Source organism: Pleurodeles waltl, chromosome 6 (genome assembly GCF_031143425.1).
Source record: "Pleurodeles waltl isolate 20211129_DDA chromosome 6, aPleWal1.hap1.20221129, whole genome shotgun sequence".
Taxonomy (NCBI): domain Eukaryota; kingdom Metazoa; phylum Chordata; class Amphibia; order Caudata; family Salamandridae; genus Pleurodeles; species Pleurodeles waltl.
This window is the reverse complement of record NC_090445.1, coordinates 59,042,155-59,066,202: the sequence shown is the minus strand read 5'-3', so window position 1 is coordinate 59,066,202 and position 24,048 is coordinate 59,042,155. Positions and strand designations below refer to the sequence as shown.

At 43.7% G+C, this 24,048-nt stretch overlaps 1 protein-coding gene across 1 annotated transcript in view; it reads right to left on the bottom strand.

Annotated features, from left to right (window-relative positions):
* The window catches only part of LOC138299193 (butyrophilin subfamily 3 member A1-like), a 798,776-nt gene that overhangs the window by 244,641 nt on the left and 530,087 nt on the right, over positions 1 to 24,048 (bottom strand). Inside the window, exons 24-25 of the mRNA XM_069237291.1 lie at positions 2,613 to 2,633; positions 1,458 to 1,478 (exon numbers count right to left, since the gene is read on the bottom strand). Coding sequence (XP_069093392.1) covers positions 1,458 to 1,478; positions 2,613 to 2,633 — 42 coding nt within the window. The remainder of the gene's footprint in view (positions 1 to 1,457; positions 1,479 to 2,612; positions 2,634 to 24,048) is intronic.

Below are 24,048 nucleotides of genomic sequence, written 5' to 3'. Positions count from 1 at the left end.
ATATCTTAGGAGAGGGTGGAATTGATCTATTCTTTTCTCATATTGAGATCTCACACTGCTCATGTTCACAGACTATAGCTGAAGTTGTGCTTCACAGAGTCCATAGATTTTGGCATTGCTGCCACATTGTCACTTTGAACTAGAAGCCCCCTGACTCCATACAAAATAAACACATGAAACAATGCAAAACCATCCTTGTGTACATTTTAATGACTGTGAGTGCCGCTGGCTGCTCTACCATGGCCATCTATATCCATTGTTGGTTATTATGCTGTCTGTTTGGATATCTGAAAAAGTAAATACTTGTTGCACCTTCTCTGCTTCTGTTGATTTATTGGGTTGATATCTAGCATACAGGCGGAATAACCCAGCAGATGCTATGGCCTAGGCCCCTTTTGTGGGGAACCACTGTTCCTAATGAGAAATACCCAACCTCATCCTTCAATGCAGCTCCAGAGTGATTGTTAAACTGAAGATAGAGAACTCTACTGAGAGAAACGGTTTTTGTTGAGACTGGTCGTGAAAGATTTTGGCATTTAAATGAGCATGTCCTAAACTGTTCGTTTGTAACGAAAATCACTGACCATGAGGCACTGGGAGTTTTGTCCTGAACCATTAATAGATTTAGACACTGTGTACTGTGATGCCTCATCAGACTTTTCCGAGAAGTTAAATTTGGTGACAGCAGCTACTCTCTAAATGTGGTGTGGCATCCATTACTATGACCTGGTAGCCCAGTGATAGGGAGGCCACCAGGCCCAGGTTTCCAGCCTGGGGAGACCACTCTAAATCAAGGAGTTTTGAAAGATGGATTACTTGCCTATTTATAACAGTTACCTTTATCTGCCCAACTGTACATTACAACTCTCTTTCTTTTCCTGTATGCTACCTGTATGCTACCAGGATGACGGTCTTACACAACAAGCATGATTTGTCTGTCAAGTTTACAAGGGTAGGGCAATGTTTGTTTTTAGATATATAGGCAAAGCAGCCCTACAATAGACAGAGTTCAGATCCTCTTTAATCAATTAGCTGACAACAGTAGAGCACATATAGTGAGGTCAATACATCTCAATGATGTAAAGACGGGAGACAAAAGCAATGCGTTATAGTAACCCTTGGCTCTTAGCATGATATTAATCAAAAGAAGAATACATTTATATTGTATTCCTCTAGCTCTTGTAACCCAGTCCTTAATTTCAGTAGTTGTTTTGGAAACTGATAATGTCTTTCTCTGCAATATTCCAGAGTCAGAGCATCTAGGAATAGAAGGGATTTACCATTTGAGAGCTTTAGGCTAAAAGCTATTAAGGTTCCTGATTATGATTCCACAACAACTGTTTCCAAGGTTGAACTGGGTTAGATGATCTACTGTTGACAGTGATAGCAAAATATCACTTGAAGAGATCATAAATCATCCAATGTCTCTATAATAAAAGAAAGACCATAACACTCACCTTTTTCTTTCTGGAGATTGTCTATGAACACAAAAACAAATTATTATGAGATCAATAAAATGTTTCTTCCTATTGAAGATCCATCTATTATTGCTCAATTTATAAACGTATCTCTTGCTTTAAATAAATCACCTATCAGAGAAAATTTAGAGTTAAGAATAATGTAATCTTGTTTTGAGGATGTACAATTTATATCTACTTTGCCTACCAGTGATACTAGACAGATGAAGGACATCCCCCAAAGGATAGTATTAGCTCTCTAGGAGGATTTTCTAATTAGTTTTGTTACTCCCCCGCTCCCCCCAAAAAAACTTCACAAATGTGATATTTACAAGATTTTTCTGCTCATATAGGGCCTGATTTAGAACTCGATCAACAGGTTACTCTGTCACAATGTTGACGGATATCCCATCCCCTGAAATGTAAATCCTGATTTATCCTATGGGATTTAGATTAAGGTGGATGGGATATCTGTCACCGTTGTGACGGAGTAACAAGTCTGCCAAGTTCTAAATCAGGCCCATAGTCATAGGTAGTTTACATGTTTCAAACTGACCTATAATATTCATTTTCTTTTTCTAAAATCCCTCAATGCTTGGCGTGGTATTTTGAAGTATCGGACATAAAGCTGCCTTGTACTATAATGGTTTGGGGATCTGTAAAATAGTAATAAATTCAATGCAGAATATAAAAAGGTTTTAAAAATATGTAACAAAGAATATGTTCACAGTTTTTAAACCTCACACCTATTTTACGCATTATACAATCATTTCCGAAATCTTTATTTTGAACTGTCTACTCTTACAGCCAATGATAGGTTTTACAGTTCAAAATTCATATTTCTAAAGAGTTTGAAGCCTGAGTCGAAGAATGTAATTTGAGTGAACTCCCTTGGTATGGGTCTCTGTGTTTTGTGTTGCTATGCACAGTGAGCATTGCCTTGCTCACTGGATTGGGGAATTCTGTTGTTGTATGATGGAGACATGGTCTATCTAACAGCCCCTCTATAGCGCAAAATATAGTACACAACATGAACATAAGCAACTCCTTCAAGACAGGCAGTAACACTCATCAGACACTATAATTAACAGTAGCCCTCTAACTTGACTAGATTTATGGTTGCTCTCACCCTTCTTGCAATGCAATTTAGCATACCTTTTTCCTTCTGGAGAGTGTCTGAAATAAGGACAACAAATATGTTACTCGTGCAGATTTTATACTCCATTGCACCAAATTTCAAAGGTCACGTTTCACAGGTTATTGCACACTTGAATATTATGAGACGTTTATTTGAGTGCAATTTTCTGAATTCAAGATATTCACAAAAATCATGAGTATAATTCTAAGAATGATGCGTTTGAAAACATCCCAACATAATGAGAATTTGACAGGCAGAGCTGAATAGAACAAAGGGATGTGCATTTGGAACATTACAAGTCCTACAACCTATACCCCCTACAAAGGGGCTGTGTAAAAACATTGTGTCTGTGTGCAAACTCAACCTAACTGATGTGTATTCATAAAATTAAACATTGAAACATATGTTTCAAATGTTTTGTGGTAAGCAAAATTCTGGTAGCTTTCTCAAGAATTTGTGTACGGAACAAAGGAGGGCCAGGGCAGCCACTATGTGCAATATTATCAGGTATTCTGTTATTTGTATGTCCTCAGGGATGAAACTTTACCTGTTGTTTATAATAAATTCTATACAATGTTTTTATTTAACTCATCTAAAGCTGAGTACAGTGCACTTTATTGTTGCTTTTCCCTTGCAAGGCACTTTCTTTCGTACACTCCGGTATTGTATACATTTTTTTGAGACAATCCTACGACAGGCGTATATTAGAACTTATAAGTTCGCTTTCTCTACAATGCTGAATTTATTACAGTTTCATGTAGATACTGATTACATTTTTTACTTTAATAATTTTTATTTACTATATTGTAGCTTGTTTTAGACAAAGGGCCTAATTAAGAGTTTGGCAGACGAGAAAGCCAAACTCTCAACAGGGTGGTCGCTGCCTTTGTGGCAACCTCCCCACTGGAGTTATTAACAGTTTCCTGCTAGGAAGGTGGGCGGCAACCTCAGTTTCCACCCGTCAGCCTAGTAGGAAAGAAGCTACAGCATTGGCTTTGGCTTGTAAACGAGCAAAGCAAACAGTGAACATTGCAGCGGTGCTGGGCAGGGGGACCACTGCACTGCCATGCCAAGTGCATGGGTGGTGCAGGGCCACCCCCATGGCCCCCTGCACCTGTTCTCCATCTGCCTTTTCATGGCAGTGTTGCCATCATGAAAAGGCTGTTGGACAACAAGGTCGTAATCTGCAGGGCAGCGCTGCTCTGGTGGATTATGATGTCTGCCACCACCAGGTTGCTGGGATTATGGATCCTGGCGGTGCTGATGGTTCCTTTGTGGTCTGACCGCCAGGCCAGGATTTTAATGTGTTGGTCAGACCGCTGCAACAGCAGCGGACCTGACCGCCACAGGAAGTGTGACGGTCTGAAGACAGCCACACAAGTAATGAGGCCCAAAGTGTTGTAATTGTTGTTTACAATATTTCTGTATTTATTGATTTCATGGTGAATATAGTAAGACGATGAGATGCATGTATTTATTTGTTGAATCTTGTTATTTTACAGCTATTTTAGCTGAATAAAGATTTATTTGTCTTACCTTGAAACATTGAAACATACTTTTCATAATAATATGAAAGATTCAAATAAGAAAAGAGTTAAATGTGACATAAATAATAACACACCCACAATAAAGCAATGGTACTTGGAAAACAAACAAAATGGCTGTCCTTCTCACAGTACTGATTCTACATAGGGCCACCAAAAGCCAACACAATACAAAAAAGATTGATGCCTTTGATCCTGTTTCATTACTGTAGACAGGGCTATTTCACTACCAACATCATTCTATATGTCTTGAAGAATTCCAGCATAATGGGCTATTCCAAGCAGAACACCAAAGCAATTACTGCTTACAGGTGATCTAGCCTAAGACAAGAAGGGCACTTACTTTTTTATGTGTATAACAAACATTTCCGGTGTCCCTGCTAAGCTATGTTACATAATCACCATCAGACATAGGGCCTCATTACGGGTTTGGTAGTCTTTTAGGAAGAACGCTGAGGTGGCGGCCACCAAAAACCATATTGGCAGTAATCTGCCCGCCATATTATGATTCACACTGTAAAGACTTCCAAAAAACAGCCAAAACTCCGAAACCGCCAGGACACTGGAGGACAGAAAAGGGGCGGTCCCACCACTAGCACTGCCAGCCCGACAAAACTCCACCCATCAGATTATGAGCCGCAAATCACCACAGCGGTTCGTCCATGGCGGAAAACCATTGGCGGTGAGAACCGTGGCCGTCCCAACTCATTGCAGTCAGAACAGCATACCACATTGGATAGATTAAATACACCTGACACACATATACACACTCAACACACCTACTCACTGCACTATATAACAAACTCCTACACAACCCACAATCCTTTGCATCCAGAAGGCCATATACATACTCCGAGAAGGATAAAAGAGAAGATTTCACACTTATACACTATAGGCACTGTTGGACTTTTTTTCCTTATGCAGGGTCATCTCCAATCTTTTTCCCTCCTGCCTCCTATTTTTTCTGACCTGTTTTTGTTGGCTTTTGAACTCTGAGCACTATACCACTGCTAACCAGTGCTAAAGTGCATATGCTCTCTGTATAAATAGGATTGTTGATTGGCTTTCCATGATTGCCATTTTTAATTTACTGGTAAGTCCCTAGTACAGTGCACTAGAGGTGCCCAGGGCCTGTAAATCAAATGCTACTAGTGGGCCTGCAGCACTGGTTGTGTCACCCACATGAGTAGCCATGTAATCATGTCTCAGACCTGCCACTGTAGTGTCGGTGTGTGCAGTTTTAAACTGCCAAATCCACTTGGCAAGTGTACCCACTTGCCAGGCCGAAACCTTCCCTTTTCTTGCATGTAAGACACCTAGGTAGCCCCATGGGCAGGGTGCAGTGTATGGTTAAGGTAGGACATATACCAGTGTGTTTTATATGTCCTGACAGTGAAATGCTGCCAAATTCGGTTTTTACTGCTCCAAGGCCTATCTCTCTCATAGGATAACACGGGGGCTGCCTTTAAATATGATTAAAGCATATTTGATTTACTGGTAAGTCCCTAGTACAGTGCACTAGAGGTGCACTAAAATTTGTACACAATTAGTACGACCGCTCCCAACATGGACTAATGGAGATGAGTGACAGACTTGCAGGGATTCAGGGATTCATGTTAAGCCACTGTCTGCATCTCACTCAAAAGCAACTAAACACAATTCCTAAACTGAACTCCATGTCTCACTCCCTCCACAGGTAACCTTGCCATTGCCACAATGGAGAGGATACTTGAGACTGTCAGTCCCCCTCACAATGAAGGCCCTAGTGAGAACAACACCCTTGGATGTGTGGACACTGAAGAACAACCTGGCCCATCTGGGACACCTGGTCAGCCAGTGACTCTCAGCTTTACCCTGCCCACATCAACACCTTCCAACACTTTTGCATCAACTTCACAGGCAATCATTCGCCCCCAAACCTGTGTCCCAAGGACAGTTCAATCTATTGTGTACCCCATAGCACAGGTACCTTAGTCGAACCTTGCCACACCTGACAATGATGGAGCTGCAACCACTGGGAGTGGGCACACTGTGCTAGGGTCGTGGGAGGGATGCTGTGGGCCAGAGGATGGGGCCTCAAAGAGACACAACTTACTAGGAAACCATCTCCCAAGTCTTGGGAGCTTACCATATTTCCTAAGGCAGGATGGGCCAAATCATCACCACACTGGGGGAAAATCTCATGTTACGAGGTTTCTGTTAGGTACACCTCTCATGTCTATAGCAATGACCATTGACTACTGACACAGAATACCTCAAGCCTAGGTTGCAGAGCCAAGCAGGATCTAGCTAAATCAAGAAGTGGAAGGAAAAGATGATAGGAGATTGAACAAAACATACCTCAAATCTGAGAAGTCTTTACCAGAAGTGTATGTTAGCATCTGTTGTAACAATACATGAACAAGTAGAACAATCTGTCCTGTACACATTCCATTCTATCAGTCTGCATCCACAACTCACACATAGGCATTGGAGCTCATTACACTCCCACTGATGAAGCAAGAAAGGAGGTGTAATGACAGCCATCTACTTCTAGTTGTACATATCTATCACAACAATAAGCCCACTTCACATGCCTGTATGTCAGTTGAAGTACTAATTGATGAGATCTGCCCTAGAGGGACCTGTTCCTTCTTGCTCTGGCTCTTCATTACTTGCCATTTCAGCATTTCCAGCCACAGGTCCAGCTACCTCCCCCTCACCTGCTATGAATGGTATATGTCATTTCAGGGCTAGATTGTGGAGCATGCATCAGGCCACGATTATTTGGCATACCTTGTGGGGCGAGTAGAGGAGGGCTCCTCTAGGTGGGTCCAGGCACCTAAATCTTGCCTTCAGGAGCCCAAATGTTTGCTATATTACATGCCTTGTCCTCCTGTGGGCCTCATTGTAACAGAGTTCCCCTGGCATGGTTGGGTACCTCACTGGTGTCAACAGCCAAGGATGGTTGGGTAGCCTGAGTCACCTGTGGACACAATGATTGAATACCACAAACATGTATGTGGGAATTGCTGTACTGTGATGCCAGGAGATATAAAGCACAAACACACACTACAATGGAAACTTACTTACCAGGCAGATCCTCTCTATGTAGATTTGTGTCATTAGCTGTGGGACAATGCTGTTCCGCATGACGTAGGAATCATGCACAGATCCTGGATACTTGGGTGTGACTTGTGAGATGTAGTGGTCTGTCAGACATACCACCTGAACATTGATAGATTGGTAGTTTTTCCTGTTCCTATACACTTACTCATTGGCACTGGGAGGGACCAAGTCTACATGGGTTCCTTCAATGGCTCCTACCACATGAGGAATGTGTCCCACCTCATAAAAGTCTGTCTTCAAATAGGCCTAATCTGCTTGTTGGGGAAACCTAATGTAGCTGTCCAGGTGTCTTAACAATGCACACAGTACATCCTTCAAAACCAGACTGAACATGGGCTGAGACATCCCTGCTGTTAAAGCTACTGTATTCTGAAAGGAGCCTGTGGTCAGGAGGGGTACCACTGACAAGACTTAAAAGATAGGAGTAATGCCATAAGGATTGCAAATTGCAGGCATCAGATCTGACTCTAACTGTGTACAAAGATACATGATGGTATGTCGATTAAGATGACATATCTGGATGACATGCCTTTCCTCCATGGTGTCCAGGTCTACTAGTGGATGGTACACTGGTGATTGTCTCCTTCTCCTCATGGCAGGATAACTATGACGAAAAGTGAAAATAGTATTATTTTCTCACACCTGGCATCTGTAGAGGTCCCTAGCACATCTGGCATATACAGTACAGCCCATAGATATGCATCCGATTTCACCCTCCTTGGTGTACATTGCTCTTAGAAATGGGGTCTTTAGTTGACAAATAAATATAATGATGGGAGAGTGTACACTGGACCAGTAACTTCTCCCGGTCCCTCCTTTTCTTGTATTGTGTCTTTAGTTGACAGTCAGGTCACCCCCTGTTCAAGCAAGGACCCTCACTCTAGACAGGGTAAAAGAGAATCACCCTCAGCTAACCCCTGCTTATCCCCTTGGCAGCTTGGCAGAGCAGTAGGCTTAACTTCAGAGTGCTAGCTGTAAAGTATTTGTACCAACACACACAGTAACTTAATGAAAACACTACAAAATGACACAACACCAGTTTAGAAAAATAGGAAATATTTATCTAAACAAAACAAGACCAAAACGACAAAAATCCACCATACACAAGTCAAGTTATCAATAAAAATGCAAAAAGAGTCTTTCAGTAGTTTTAAACACACAAGCGCTGCTAGAGTGAAAATGTACCTGGTGCGCGTCAAAATTAACCCCGCACGGGCGGGTGTGCGTCAAAAATAACTCTGCGCGGCAGTACGTGAGTCGAAAATCCAGCCACACGATCCGAAAATCCTGCAGCGCAGGTTGTGATCTCCCAGCCTCTGTCAGCGATGATGCGCGTCGTTTCTCCTGCTCAGTGTGTCGATTCTTCGGTCACGTTTTCTGCGAGCGTAGTTTCTCAGCTGCGGAGCCGGTGGCGCGTCGTTTTTCTCAGCCGCAGATCGGATTCACATCAATCTTTTCCCCGCACAGCACTCTGTGTATGGATTTTCTTGTCTTTAGGCTGCCAGCTTCTCCTTTCAGGGTTCCAGGAACTGGATGGGCACAACAGGGCAGAGTAGGAGTCTCTCCAGAGACTCCAGGTGCTGGCAGAGAGAAGTCTTTGCTGTCCCTGAGACTTCAAACAACAGGAAGCAAGCTCTAGATTAAGCCCTTGGAGATTTCTTCTCAAGATGGAAGGCACACAAAGTCCAGTCTTTGCCCTCTTACTCTAGCAGAAGCAGCAACTGCAGGATAGCTCCACAAAGCACAGTCACAGGCAGGGCAGCTCTTCTTCCTCAGCTATTCAGCTCTTCTCCAGGCAGAGGTTCCTCTTGGTTCCAGAAGTGTTTCTAAAGTCTGTGGTTTTGGGTGCCCTTCTTATACCCAATTTCTCCTTTGAAGTAGGCCTACTTCAAAGTAAAGTCTCTTTGGAATGTGAAATCCTGCCTTGCCAAGCCAAGCCCCAGACATTCACCAGGGGGTTGGAGACTGCATCGTGTGAGGGCAGGCAAAGCTCTTTCAGGTGTGAGTGACCACTCCTCCCCTCCCTCCTAGCACAGATGGCTCATCAGGATATGCAGGCTACACCCCAGCTCCCTTTGTGACACTGTCTAGTGTGAGGTGCAACCAGCCCAACTGTCAAACTGACCCAGACAGGGAATCCACAAACAGGCAGAGTCACAGAAATGGTATAAGCAAGAAAAGGCTCACTTTCTAAAAGTGGCATTTTCAAACACACAATCTTAAAATCAACTTTACTAAAATATGTATTTTTAAATTGTGAGCTCAGATACCCCAAACTCCAGATGTCCATCCGCTCCCAAAGGGAATCCACACTTTAATCAGATTTAAAGGTAGCCCCCATGTTAACCTATGAGAGGGGCAGGCCTTGCAACTGTGAAAAACGAATTTAGCAATATTTCACTGTCAGGACATATAAAACACATTACTATATGTCCTACCTTTACCATACACTGCACCCTGCTCTTGGGGCTACCTAGGGCCTACCTTAGGGGTGTCTGACATGTAAGAAAAGGGAAGGTTTAGGCCTTCCAAGTGGGTACACTTGCCAAGTCGAATTTACAATTAAAAGTGCACACACAGACACTGTAGTGACAGGTCTGAGACATGATGACAGAGCTACTGAAGTGGGTGGCACAACCAGTGCTGCAGGCCCACTAGTAGCATTTGATTTACAGTCCCTGAGCACCTGTAGTGCACTGTACTGGGGACTTACTAATAAATCAAATATGCCAATCATGGATAAACCAATCACATACAAATTTGGTAAAGGAGCACTTGCACTTTAGCACTGGTTAGCAGTGGTAAAGTGCCCAGAGTAACAAAAACAGTAAAATCAGAGTCCAGCACACATCAACAACCTGGGGAACAGAGGCAAAAAGTTAAGGGAGACCACGCCAAGGATGAAAAGTCAAACAATTGCCAACTATGACAATGAGATTGTACATATGATACTACTACTACTATTAGCTGTTCTGCACTAATTGTACATCAATCTAAATGTTTACGTGGACTAAGAACTTCTGAGTAGCTGTACATACATATCACCATATTTTCTCACTCAAAACAGCTTTTACTTCACATATGCACAATATGTGACCCAAACATGATGGCACTAAATACAGATATACAGCACTTTCAGGGGAGTAAATGAATGACAAAGATTAGTAAACACTTTCATCTATTAAATGTGCCCAAAATGGCAGGCGCCTGACCTACTGTACTGGACAAGTGGAAGTGACCTAAGTCCGCCGGCAAAAGGCACCATGGCGGTAGGCAGTCGCAACCACCACCTAACTTGTCATTGGAAAACATAGCTGCCTTTGGCGGACCTGGGCCAATGGCGATGTCCACCGGCAGTGACGATCATGTACATGGTGGCCGTGACCCCCATCTTCTACACTATTGCTCACTTGACTCCTGACACTCTTGCCAGCAAGACCTCCATGACGTGAGATGCTGTGTACTGCCTTTGGGAGCCATCATGCCACATCCTGCAGGTGAAAGGGCCCCTGCCTTCTACCCGGAAGAGCTTGAAAGGCTAGTGGAGGAGGTCCTACCCCTTTATGAACAGCTATATAGGTCTCCACAGAAGGAGGTGAGTTCAATGTCCTAGCTATATGTGATAGGTGTACTGTGTGATGTTGCACCGGGCATGTGAACTTGTGAGGGTGTAGATGCATGCAGATGGCATATTGTGAAGGTGTGTGTGAAGAGACAATGGGTATGTGTGCCTACTTGCTGAGTCTGATGTGTACTGACCACTCCTATTGAAATGGCGCATGTGTACATTACTTTCTCCTTTCTGTGACATCTATGCAGGTCAATGCCCATTCGAAGAACAGGATTTGGCATGCCATCGCCAAGCAAGTGCGGTCCTCGGGGGTCCACAGCCGGCGGAGCACTCATTGCAGAAAGCATTGGGATGACCTGAGACACTGACTTGACTCCTGACACTGTTGCCAGCAAGACCTCCATGGCATGAACGTCTGTGTACTGCCTCTGGGAGCCATCATGCCACATCCTGCAGGTGATAGGGCCCCTGCCTTCAACCCGGAAGAGCTTGAAAGGCTAGTGGAGGAGGTTCTACCCCTGTATGGACAGCTATATAGGGCGCCAGAGGAGCAGGTGAGTCCAATGACCTAGCTATGTGTGATAGGTGTACTGTGTGATTATGCACCGGGCATGTGAACTTGTGAGGGTGTAGGTGCATGCAGATGGCATATTGTGAAGGTGTATGTGCAGAGATGAGGGGTATGTGTGCTTACCTGCTGTGTCTGATGTGTACTGACCACTCCAATTGGAATGGCGCATGTGTACTTTACTTTCTCCTTTCTGTGTCATCCACGCAGGTCAACGCCCATCCGAAAAACAGGATTTGGCATGCCTTCGCTAAGCAAGTGCGGACCCTGGGGGTCCACAGCTGGCAGAGCACCCATTGCAGAAAGCGGTGGGAGGGCCTGAGATGCTGGGTTCGGAAGACCGCTGAGGCCCAGCTGCAGATGTCCTCCCAACAAGGGAGGGGTGCCCAGTCAGATCCTGACCCCCCTAAAGGCCCACATTTTGGCAGTGTCCTTCCCTGAGGTGGATGGGCATTTTAGGGCAGCACAGCAGCTACAAGGGGTAAGCACTGACTGACTACTGTACTTTCCTCTAACAGTTAGGTGTTTGCTGTCACACTTTAGCAGCTGTGACACTGTTGTAGGTGCTCCATGTATGCTGACTACTGGGAATACATAGTACTCAAGTTGCCTGAATAAAAGATGGAGACCTGGCCTTAGGGTTGTGCATGTGGTCGTTTAGATCACCTGTGTCAAGGAATATCTATGACTGTATGTGGAGATATACATTTGACAGTGCCACATGTGTTACTCTACCCAGCCACATATATGCCTGTAAGCTGCTGTAGCATCCTACCTAACTTATATTTCCAGGTCCATTAATCAGATGACATGATAATGTAGCTCTAAGGTGTCAGACCACTCCCATTTGTAAAGATCAGCTGTATGTGCTACATAGGGCCTGACATATTAGGTACAGGGCTTAGTTAGCTTATGTCCTTGTACAAGTATTGACTTCATGTGAGGCTGGCATCTTATTCAGTCAATAGGTATGGCCAGTATTGGACTGTTCAAATGGGTTAGAGGAGGTGTCCCCATTTTCCTATCATATTCATACTATGGGTTATGTGAAGGTTGTAAGGAAGGACAACAAACTATGGGTGTCTAATTTTGTCTGTTTGCCCTTACCATGCATTTCCATGCCATTGACATGTGGAAAAATCACTTTTTCCCCCAATGCCTTTGTTGTAGAGGAGGTAAGTGGCCGTCCTACCCTTTGACAAAGTGCAATGTCCATGCTAGATGTGCCAATGCCTTCCCAATTAGAGTGCAACATATGGTATTATCTGCCTACATCATGGCCAATGGTTACTTAGGGACAGATCTTGTAGAGTGGGACAATCATTGCTACCCTTAGCCTAGCTGATGTTGCCAGTTTGGACAGGAATTGGTATTGGCTCACCTCATAATTCGAGACATGATGTTTAGCTGTACTACTTTTTCTCACACAGGTGTTGTAGTGGGATATGTTGTCAGTGCAATGGCAGTCGTGTAGGTCCATGTGTATATCATGTGGAAATGTCTCTTCAGTGGGATATGTGTTTTGTCTGGCCTTAGCTACTGGAAATCACATCAGGAATGCTGTGAGTGATGTTGGTGTACTCATGTTGTGATGTCGAGCTCTCATCTGCATGTCAGGTGGAATGTAGTGTGCACTCCTGGGAATTAGTAGGCTGTTCTTTGTTTAGTAGTTGTAACTATGCTCTCTGTGATTGTCACTGAATGTCTCATGTGAGTTAGGTAGGCCACAGTAGCAGTGCATGCATTTTAGGTATGATATGGAATATATGTGAATAGTGACTGCACCTATTCCTTTAAGATTTGGTTCATATAGTGACATAGCTGTTCTCCAGACATGGAATGTAAACTTGTGATGGCAACTGTATGGGATTGCCACACATTCTGTCTTCATCAGAGATTGTTGCCATTGTGTCATATATGTACAGAGGGATGAGCTAGGCATGCATTGGAATGGCAGGTGCTGTGTTGTTTGTGAAGAGTGTTGTCTTTACTTGCATGGAACATGACTTATGGTAATGGACTGGGCAGGTGTAGATTCGGATTAGGCATGATATGGTGTTATCAGACAACTGCATTTCCTTAAAGCTATAAGAATATGGAAAGCAATGACCTGGAATAGGATTATATATCAGCTTTAGCCAGGGCATGATGGGCATGCTGACTTTGATTTACAGGTGATTTGATGGGATGTTCCAGTTGTGCTCCCTTACATGGACTGAGATGTCAGTGAGAGGGATGACAAATTGGGTAGATAGAGTAACATTGTGAGAAAACAGGGCTGACTGCGAAGGCCCCCTAATTTTTTGCCCCCATTTTCACTTTTTGCTGGTGTTTTCCTGACTCTGATGGTGCACTGGGTACTGCTAACCAGTCCCAGGACCTGTGCTCTGTGTAAAATGTGTATGCAAATTAGGCTAATTATAATTTGCTATGTCAACCTACCTATAAGTCCCTAGTATATGGTAGGGCATGTAGGTTTAGGGACCCCAGCATAGGGGGTGCACTCATAGGTGCACTGCCAAGGTGCCTAGTGTCATTTTAAAGGCAGGCCTGCCTTGCTGGCTGCTTTTAAATTAAAGTTATATGCAAATTCGACTTGGGAATTAAAAGTATGTCCAAAGTCTTGAACTACCTTATTTGTACATATAAGTCAACCCTAAAGCGTGCCTCATGAGCCCCTAGTATTGGGTGCCATGTAACTATAAGCAGGGACCTTATAAAAATAGTTGTATAGGCCCTGGTGAGGTAAAACAGACAAATTCATTTTCCCTCACTGCAGTGAATGGCCTCCAAAGGCTAAAATGGGGAGACTTTATTTTAATTTAAAAAGTCCCCTTAAGTTTCAGATACCTTGAGGTTGGTATCAAATTAATTGTTATAATAAATCCCACAACTTACAATTGTTGGATTTAATATAACTAGTTCAGGTAAAGAGCTTTAAACTCTACCTAAAAAGTTGCCAACTTCAGCTCTGTAGTGCCCTTCTCTGATTGGCCATCCTCTTAGAAGAGGGCAGGAGAGGGGTGTGTTTAAGATTGAGTGAGTGGGCTCAGCCAGTTGTAACCTCCAAAAATCAGTTTCAGCCATGATGGATATTTTAAGAATATTGCTCCCTGGCACTGATTTTTGCCACACTTCCCAGGAAGTGGTCATCACAGGAAGAAGGACCCTGCATTGATTGGAGAACCAGGACCCCCCTGTTTTTCACCCAGTAGCAAGGATAAATATGGCAGAGCTGCATCCACACCTCAGGTCCCTACCAGATTCCTACAAGGAAGAACATCAGGAGAAGAAGGACCGCCATGCTGGACCCCTGACCTGCACCTGGACACTGCACTCTGAAGGACTGCATCAGCTACCCACTTGGGTTTCACCACAAGAAGGACTTTGCCTGGCTTCAACTGGTTCAAGGAGGGACTCCCTGTCTGCTACAGGTGGAAAATAGCTAACCATAGTCCCCTGCCACAGATCCTGAAGAAACTAACCAATTAACCACTGTCCAGTGTCCATTTTAGAGGTTGAGCCAGGTGCATTCTGGGAGTTGTAGTCCACATCCTCAAGGAGCAACTCAGAGCTTCTGGAACCTTGGGGTGAGCTATGGACTCCAAAAGAACCTTAAAAGACTTTCTGGAAGAAGATCCAGAAGTTCCATAGAGGGACTGACCTGCTGTGGCAACTCAAGCAGGCGTGCCTCAACCGCGACCCGGCCTGACTTGCAGTTTCGTCTCGCTGAAAATCTCCAAAAAAGTAACTACGTCCGAACGTAGAAAGTTGACCAGGACATCCCGAACAGTGTATCTGAAGAGGGCTTCAGGGACTTCGGATCAAGATTCAGGTTGGGCCTGCTCGAAGGATTGTCATCTAAAAAAATTGTCTAAGTCTGAACGTATAAATCTTCACAGAGGGCTCCCGCAACGCGTATCAGAGGAAGGGCTCCCGGGAGGTCGGATCGGACTGGCAACTTCATCCTGCTGAAGCAAATCTTCAAGAAAACATCTTGACAGAGGCCTCCTGCTTTCTGTAGCCGAGCAGGGCTCCATTGCGGTTGGCCTTAAACTTTGACTTTGCCCCGGTCGAGGTGTGACCATATGACCAGATTGGCACTTTTTGATTCTAGGCGCTAAAAAACACTAAATCTTTGAAAATTCATATCTCCGGTTCCCGTTATCCGATTTTATTCATTTTCATGTAATTTTAAAGATAAAAATATAATCTATTGTTATAACTTGGTGTTGGATTTTATTGTGTTTTACTTATTTACTGTTTTATTTTTAAATGCTTTCCACAATTTTCTCCTAAGTTAAGCCTTGTCACTCATTGCCAAGCTACCAAGGGTTGATCTGGGTTTAATTTATTGAGACCTAACTGGACCTAAGTGGAGGTTAGTGGGCTATTGCTAAGTGTAGGTACTTACCTGCCCTTACCAATATTCAATTTTCCAACAAACATGTTTTGACATGATGTAGGATCTGTAGGTTTGAATATGGGATTATCTTGCCATGAGATGTATACCTACAGTTGTGCATGTTGTAATGTTTGTGTGTGAAGAATGTGATGATGCTCTCTCTCCTTCTCTATCCCTTCCTCCCTCTCTTTCTGTTTGTGTGCATCAGCATCAGCAGGCAAAGGAGACAGGGCACAGGCGAGTGGGGATGCTGTCGGCCACGGGACCTGAAATGCTGATACCACTGACAGCGAGGGATGCAGTGGCCTGGAGGGTGAGGGGAGTGTCACGGGGAGACTGGATCCAGCACATCATCCTCGGAATCTTCGGAATCCTCCTCCAGTGGATTTTTCCTGGTGATGACGGACCCATCTTAGACTACCCCAGTACCATCTTTGTCCGTTACCTACTTTCTACCACCACCCTCTCTGTAGCTTTCCACCCATTTGTCTGTGCCCAATCACCCAAAAGGGTGGGCAATTCCTTTGCCGCAAGCACCTCCACCTTCCTCTTCCCAATCCCAAACCCCTCTTCCCCGACCCATCCACAGCACACAAACAGTTACGCATGCATCCACCTCAACATCCAAGGGTAGAGCTAACAAACAAAAGCACCACAAGACCCACCACAGGCATGCAAACAAACAACATCCACCAGGAGGCACATCAACAGTCACTACCTGCCCTGATACCCCCACCACCAACAGCATCACAAACACAACACCTGACACATCTGCAGTCACCACACCGCACCAACATTCACTGATCCAGCCACAACACCTATCCTACCCACAGTCAGCACAATAGCAGACCCTCAGACATCCACCTAAGTCACTACATCCACAGGTATCACAACCACAGACATGCCTACATGCAGCACATCCACCATGCCTGCAGTCACCACCCCAACAGACAGTCACCCATCTACCACAGCATCTCCCAGCACCTCCACTCCCCTCCTACCAAGACACATACATAAATGCCCACACTCACCCACCCAACAGACACCCAGCACCCAAAAGCATACCTCACATACACATGCACCCAAGACATCCACCAAAACACCTCAGGCAAACACCGTCCCGTGTGTCAAAGAAAGCTTTCCTCTCAGAGTTAAATCTTTTCCCTACTCCCCTCTCACCCCATGTGACTCCAACATGTTCTGTGTCCCTTCCCAAGCCCAGCCCTTCCACCTCCACCACATCCCCTGCCCCCCTGCAGGTACCCATGCCTCTCCCCTGCCAAGAAGTCTACCCCTCGCAAGAGTTCCCAACCCTCCCCTCAGCCTCGACCTACGCCCCCTTCCAAAACCAAACCCAAAGATCCCCCTCCCAACACTAAGCACACACCCCCTGTCAGGAATAAGGTCAGGTGCGGTCCAGGTCTCGCCCGAATCTCCGCTGCACAACTCTGCGGCGCTTTGTGCGCACCACTGGTCATCCCTGCTTGTTCCAAGAATGACCATCAGCGTCGTCTGCCCTGTGGTAAAGCTCACGGATCAGGGAATTGGTGGACAAGATGCACTTATCAGTGCTATCCTATGAAGGGACTACATTTCCCATGTTTTTAGAGGCAGCGACCATCTTGGGGTGTGGCAAGCCTATAAAGCCCAGCTACACCCAAGCACGTTGCTCACTATTTTGAAGACTTCGATGCAGCCAGGCCTCGTGGAGGTTCCTCTGGAAAAGTCCAGAGTTTCTGAATGGCAGAGTATTGTCTAATCAAAGTCCATGGTGCATCCAAAAACGAGTAGGTCGTACTCGTAGCAGTAAGGCCTTGCTGAATCCAAGTTTGGAGGAAGTTATTACTTCCAAGAGGTAATGCGCTTTGTGCACATGTAATTCATGGTGTTTCTGTTCACAGATGTAAAGTGGTTTTTTGGCTCATTGATTCAAAGTGTTTCAGTTCACAGAGATAACGCGCTTTGTGCACACATAATTCAAGGTGTTTCCGTTCACAGATGTAAAGCGTTCTTTTGGCTTAGTGATTCAAAGCGTTTCAATTCATAGAGATAACGGGCTTTGTGCGCATGTAATTCATGGTGTTTTCCGTTCACAGATGTAAAGCGCTCTTTGGGCTCAGTGATTCAAAGTGTTTTAGTTCACAGAGATAACGGGCTTTGTGCACACGTGATTCAAGGTGTTTCCGTTCACAGATTTAAAGCGCTCTTTGAACTCAGTAATTCCAAGCGCTTCAGTCCTCAGATGTAAAGCACTCAGGGCATGATATTTCAGGTGCTTCAGTTCCCAGATATAAAGCGCTTCAATTCACAGAAGGAAAGGGTTCTTGGGACAATGGTCTAAGTGATTTAGACTACTTGAGTAAAAGCGCTTCCTGGTGTAATTAAGTAAAGCGCTTTAGGTTTTAATGAGTAAAACCTTTTTGACATTTATTATTATGAATGTGAAAGTATTTTGGAGATGAACCAATCAAAGTTTTCATTGATCTTTGAATAACTTAAGATATGAAAAAACATATTTAAGTCTTTGAGATTTTCTAAGTCATGATGAAAGGTTTATGTTGTGAATACATAAATGTTACAGGATTGATATTCTGTGTAAAATCATAGTTCAACGTTCTTGCCATCTCTTGATTCTGAGGTCATGTTTTACAAGGGGCTTCGTCCGCATTTCAGAAGAGGTCTCCACCTGATATCTCGGAGACACATTTAGTCAAGAGTCAATAAATGATTTACGTTTTCTATGAATGAGTAAATGCATATTGTTCTAACCTTTCCTTTTCAGATCTCTCTCCCTGCTGTTCCCTTCCCTAATTCCCTTTCCCCCGACTGGCTTCACCTTAACTCTGTGCTATAACAGCTGTCCGAGTTGGTGACGCCGGGAGGTGGGCCTTTTGTTCAGCAACGAGCAGATCCAGAGGAAAGGAACCCATGATTGGGGGAATCCATGTGGTGCCTGACGCCCCCTTGATGCCCCTACCTGTGGAGGTTACATGGCAGTCAGGAGTCAAGTTAGGGGCACACACAAATGCATTATGTGCATGCTGCGCTTGTCGTTTTGGACTGACCTATGGCCTTCATCTTTATATATATATTATATTATTTTATAATTAATATATATAAGGGCCAACCAGTTGTTTGTTCAAGGGTTACATCTTTGTCCTGCTTTTATTTTCTTAGGGCAGTTTTGGTCTTGACTGATTTTGTTTGTGTGTGAGTAAGTTTTGTGTGAGTGGTGGTTGTGCTACCAGTTGTGTCTGGGCAGCATGTGTGGTTGTGTGCATAGCATTAGTCCCCAGTGATGGGCATGTATTGTGTGATGGGCATGTGTATGTTGGGGACATGTTGTTTTGGTATTGTGTGGTGTTTGTGTTGGCATGTGGTATTTGCAGTGTTGTGTGCCTTTGTGTGGTTGCACTGTGTGCGTGAGTGTTTGTGGAGATTGGTATGTCAGATCTGTTGTGATGTGTGTTTGCGGGATATGAAATAAGCTGCGTTGTTTGGATGTGTGATTGTGTGTGTTCGTTCTCTGGCGTTAGTATGTTGTGTTGTATGTATGATTTGTCAAGTGGTGGTGTCTATTGTGGGTACTTGACGATGCTTTGGTGGTGTTGCGGTTGTGGTGTTGTTTGTTGTTGTGTTTGACTGTGCCATTGCTGTGTATCTGGGGACTGGTGTTTGTTTCAGCTATGTGTGTGTGTGTGTTGCCTGTAGTGTGAGTACTATGTATGTGGGTATGTGGCTGTATGTGAGTGTGCCTGTAGTGTGAGTACTATGTATGTAGGTATGTGGCTGTATGTGAGTGTGCATGTTGGTGCGGGGTTACATGTGTATGTTGCCCTCGTCACCTGTCCCTGATTGGTATGTTGTGTGCATAGGTACTTTGACATTTAACAACAGTGACAGGTAAGTGTGTGTAGTCACGGTTGCTATCATCGTCGCTGGTTCCAAAGTCGTTGGGCGAGCAGGAGCAACGGCAAGATGTGTAGTTGTGGTTCCATGGTGGCTCCAGACAGGTATGGCTTCCTGAAGGTGAGTTTCTCCTATTATACTGTTACCAGGGTTTCCGGTCCGGCGGTGGCGGAAACCTTGGCGGTGTGGAGACTCATTATATGTCCGACTGGAACATGCTTTTTACTGGCCTGCAGGTGGCTACCGTTAACTGTGGCGGCCTGACCATACTGGCGGTGCCAGCAGTGGTTTAGCTCTATTCTGTTGGGAATAACGCCATGGTCATAATTTGGCTGTCTTCTCCGCAAGACTGTTGGCGGTACGACCACCAACGCCAACATGGCAGTCCTGAGACCCCCAAACTCGTAATGACCCCCATAGTCTCTTCTCTGAAGGACATGAAGTTGATGTAAGTCCAATATCACCACTTGAAATCATAACCAAGAGATCCTTTCTTCATGATAGATTTGTCTCTGTCTCATTTTTCTGTTTGCTTCTTATGTATCCTCCAGACTATATTTTTCATATGTGCCCACTGGGAAATGCTGTAAGAATTCAGAGGCTTCTCGAGAATGAAATGTATATAGATGCTGCTCAGCCACCTACCCTTGTCGGAATCGCACAGTAAGACCCAGACTTACAAACTTGCACATAATGCAGAGCATCATCCAAAAATGCTGTCTTGTGTGAGAGGGAGCGAGAAGGACAATCAATCAATCAGGATGTATAAAGCACTGCAATTTACCCATGAGGGTCTCAAGACACTGAAGTTGCTAGCTGCTTCATGGTGCTCTGTTCAACAGCCATGTCTTGAGTCCATTCCTGAACTTCTCCAGTGAAGCACTGTTCCTGAGGTGCATTGGAAGGTTGTTCCAGGCTTTGGCCACCATATTTACAGTGCCATATCTAGAAAGATATGGAACCCTCTCCCCTTCTCTGTAACACCAGCACACAATCAGGCTACCAAACGCTTTGTACACATCTTTGTGCCATACTAAAAGGATGTGTGCCTGAGTCTAGCATAGGCTTTAAAGTGGAAGGGCACACTTTCAATACAAAACACTTTAAAATGTTCTCTCCTTGGATGTGTGATGGACAGTACAGAGCACATGCAAAGTGGGAAGCATTAGGAGAAACAAAAGCATTTCACCTTTTTAAATGCTGCTTCTAAGCGATGTTATTTTTGGGCATAAAACCCTGTCTTCTAATGTTAGTAGTTTGGGTTTTGTATAAAAAAGCATCTGTGGTTGCATGGGAATGCCGATGTACTACCCATGTAATGTCCCCTTCACAGTAAGTAATGCAACGTAGTGCTGAGCTCTGCGTTGATTACTTTTAGCCACCTTACCAGCACAAAACAAGTTTTGCGCTGGAAAGTGAATAGCAAAAACTTGTGCACTCTTTCTCTTAAATTTTGTGATGCAATGGCAGCACAAAAGGTTTGTAAATCTGGGCTTAAGATGCTATTAAGCTGACTTGAACTGAAAAGAAATACTGAAATTAAAGCTGGGATAAAAATGTTACTCCCATGCTACTAGGCATCAGGTCAGCTAAAAAACACAGCAGCATTATCCAATATCCACAGAAAGAATTCAGGTTTGGGTTTCTGATTATATCATCGTAAGGGAGTGCCAAATCTTTACAATATGTGATATATTCTCTGGGATGGAGTTTTCTCCATGACCTCTCCTCTGCCCTCTGCCCCACAGTCACAGAGGTTGAACTTCTCATACTGCATAGGAAGAATTTTGTGGTAATGATAAGTCTGACAAGATAAGCGAAACGACACAATGGAATTCCAACCCCGATTTCATTTATGAATACCATACTCAAAACCACAATGAAACAGAACATGTATTGTAATATATTCATTTAAACTACTAACCTAGTACATAACATATGAATGGTAACAACAGAGAATATAAAAATAAATGCAGTGAAGCTTGTCATATTCACAGAAAACAGCAAGAAAGGCGCTGACAAACTCCCTCATGCTTTCTTGAGGTGTTATGCTAACGTTGCTAAAGCAGTATATAGGTAGACTGTCCATCAGTTTCTCAGATGGTTTCCACAACATACATGTTCTTTCGATATGGAATAGTATCTTAGCTATGTCCTGTCACAACTTACCAGTGTGTACAAGACTGGAGCATAACTACTGACCACTGACCAGCTGAAGGTCACTTCTCCGCACTGTCACCTCCAACTGCGGTTTGTGCTGCAAAATGGCATAACGTTTACCTCAATAGATATACCTTGAAGACACTCCTTGTGTATTGCCCAGCATCTAAGTTTCTTTAGTGTCTGACCTCTGATTTTATCTTATCCCACTATTTATTTTGAAACCACTGACAAAATGATCATATATTAAAGCAGAAACAAAGTACAAGACAATCATGGCAGCAAAAGTGCCAAATCATTTATAATAGTGATAGGATATTGTTAACACTTGCAAGCAATCCAGGACAACATGCACATATGGCGTAGTCACTTCTAGCATTTCTATGCATCTGTAAAACCTCTCACTGTCTATGAAAGATATAGAAGAGTCTGAAAAAAGGTAAAACATGGAAAAGACTGAGGGTCTCAAAGGGCAAAATGATGAGAATAGAAAAGCCTGAGAAGGAACCATCAGACTAATCGCAGCATCCTGTAAAGAGCATTGGCACATGTGTATTTAAGATATTCATGATATCCCGTATGAGATCAAAAAAGAGTATTTGCACATTTGTGAAAAATAAATGCAAGATAAGCAAATTATTTGAATTCCACTATTGAAGAGGGGGAAAACTGAATGTTTAATAAATAAAAACATGCAAACAGCAGTCAACCCCTTTGATATATATCCCAATATGTTACAGTTGGCATTTCCAGCATCAACTCCTTCCATGAGTAAAATATTTCAATTTACTTTGCAGCACGTGCATTTACAACAAATGGTACTCTAACTCCCCTGTTAGGGACACCAATGTTAGGAAGATGGTTTGTGGCCTGTATTTCATATTTAAGGTTGTATCACTGTTAGTGAACAGATTGAATAAACATGACAATTAAAATGTAACTATCAGAGAAGGGGAATACCTCTTTACACATTTGCTTACGTCAAGCTCCAAGGACCTAGAGTAAACAGGGGAATTCAATCTCTCATGAAGTAGGTACACAAAACTACAACAGAGTTTTCCCTTGTCCCGTCATCGTTGTTTTGAATGTATCATCCTTGAGTAGCAAGGATCCAAATATCCTGAGCCTCACCACGTGTTTCAAAATGATACGTTGTTTGGGATGGTCCCCCTCAGATTTGCAGGGGAACGAAAGAACATAAACAGGCACCGACTGTGGACTACTGCTCACTACTGTTGCAGATAACTGTGTTTTCTGCTGCCAACGTCTGTGACCTCTGCCTCAATATCACTGTAATGAGGTTCCTATTTAGCTAAAGTCTGATGCCTACGTTTATATTGTATCTGTTTTCTGATTATATCTTATCCTAGCTTTAATGTCAGTGGTGCAAATGTATGAACACGATCATCACGGTGATAAGGTATCTTTAACATTCAGATACAATCCTAGACAGCAGGTTCATATGGTGCAGATACTTCTATTATTTCTATGCATATCTAAAACTTCACGCTTTCTATGAAAGATATAACAAAGACTAAAAAAGACCAACAATTGAACCTTTAGAATCTGAAAGGACAAAATTATAGAAAGAGAAAAATCTAAAAGGGAATTGTCACAATGTTCCAGACACATCCTCCAACAGCTATGAGCCGCTGGCCAGCTCCTGATTGGCCTACCCATATAGCACTGCAGACTGACTTTAGATGAATAAAACACATTTTTAAAGATGGAAAGTGTTACTGGGGCAGTAGCCTTTATCTCTTGCTGGGTTGTTACCCAGACAAAGTCGATAGTTCCACCTTAGGAGCAGGTAGACTAGATCTATGGGTTTCTCATTTTGAGATCTCACACTGCTCATTTTCACAAATTATAGCTGAAGTTGTGCTTCACAGAGTCTGGAACTTTTGGTATGGCTGTCACACTGTCACTTTTAACTATAAGCCCCCTGTCTCCATACAAAATAAACACATGAAGCAATGCAAAACCCTCCTTGTGTACATTTTCTGACAGGGAGCGCCGTTGGCTTCTCTTTCATGGCCATCGATATCCATTGTCGGTTATTATCCTGTCTGTTTGGACATCCGAAGAATGAAATACTTTTTGCACCTTCTCTACTTCTGTTCATTTATTGGCTTGACAAGTGGCATACAGGCTGAATAACCCAGCAGATGCTGCAGCCTAGATTCTC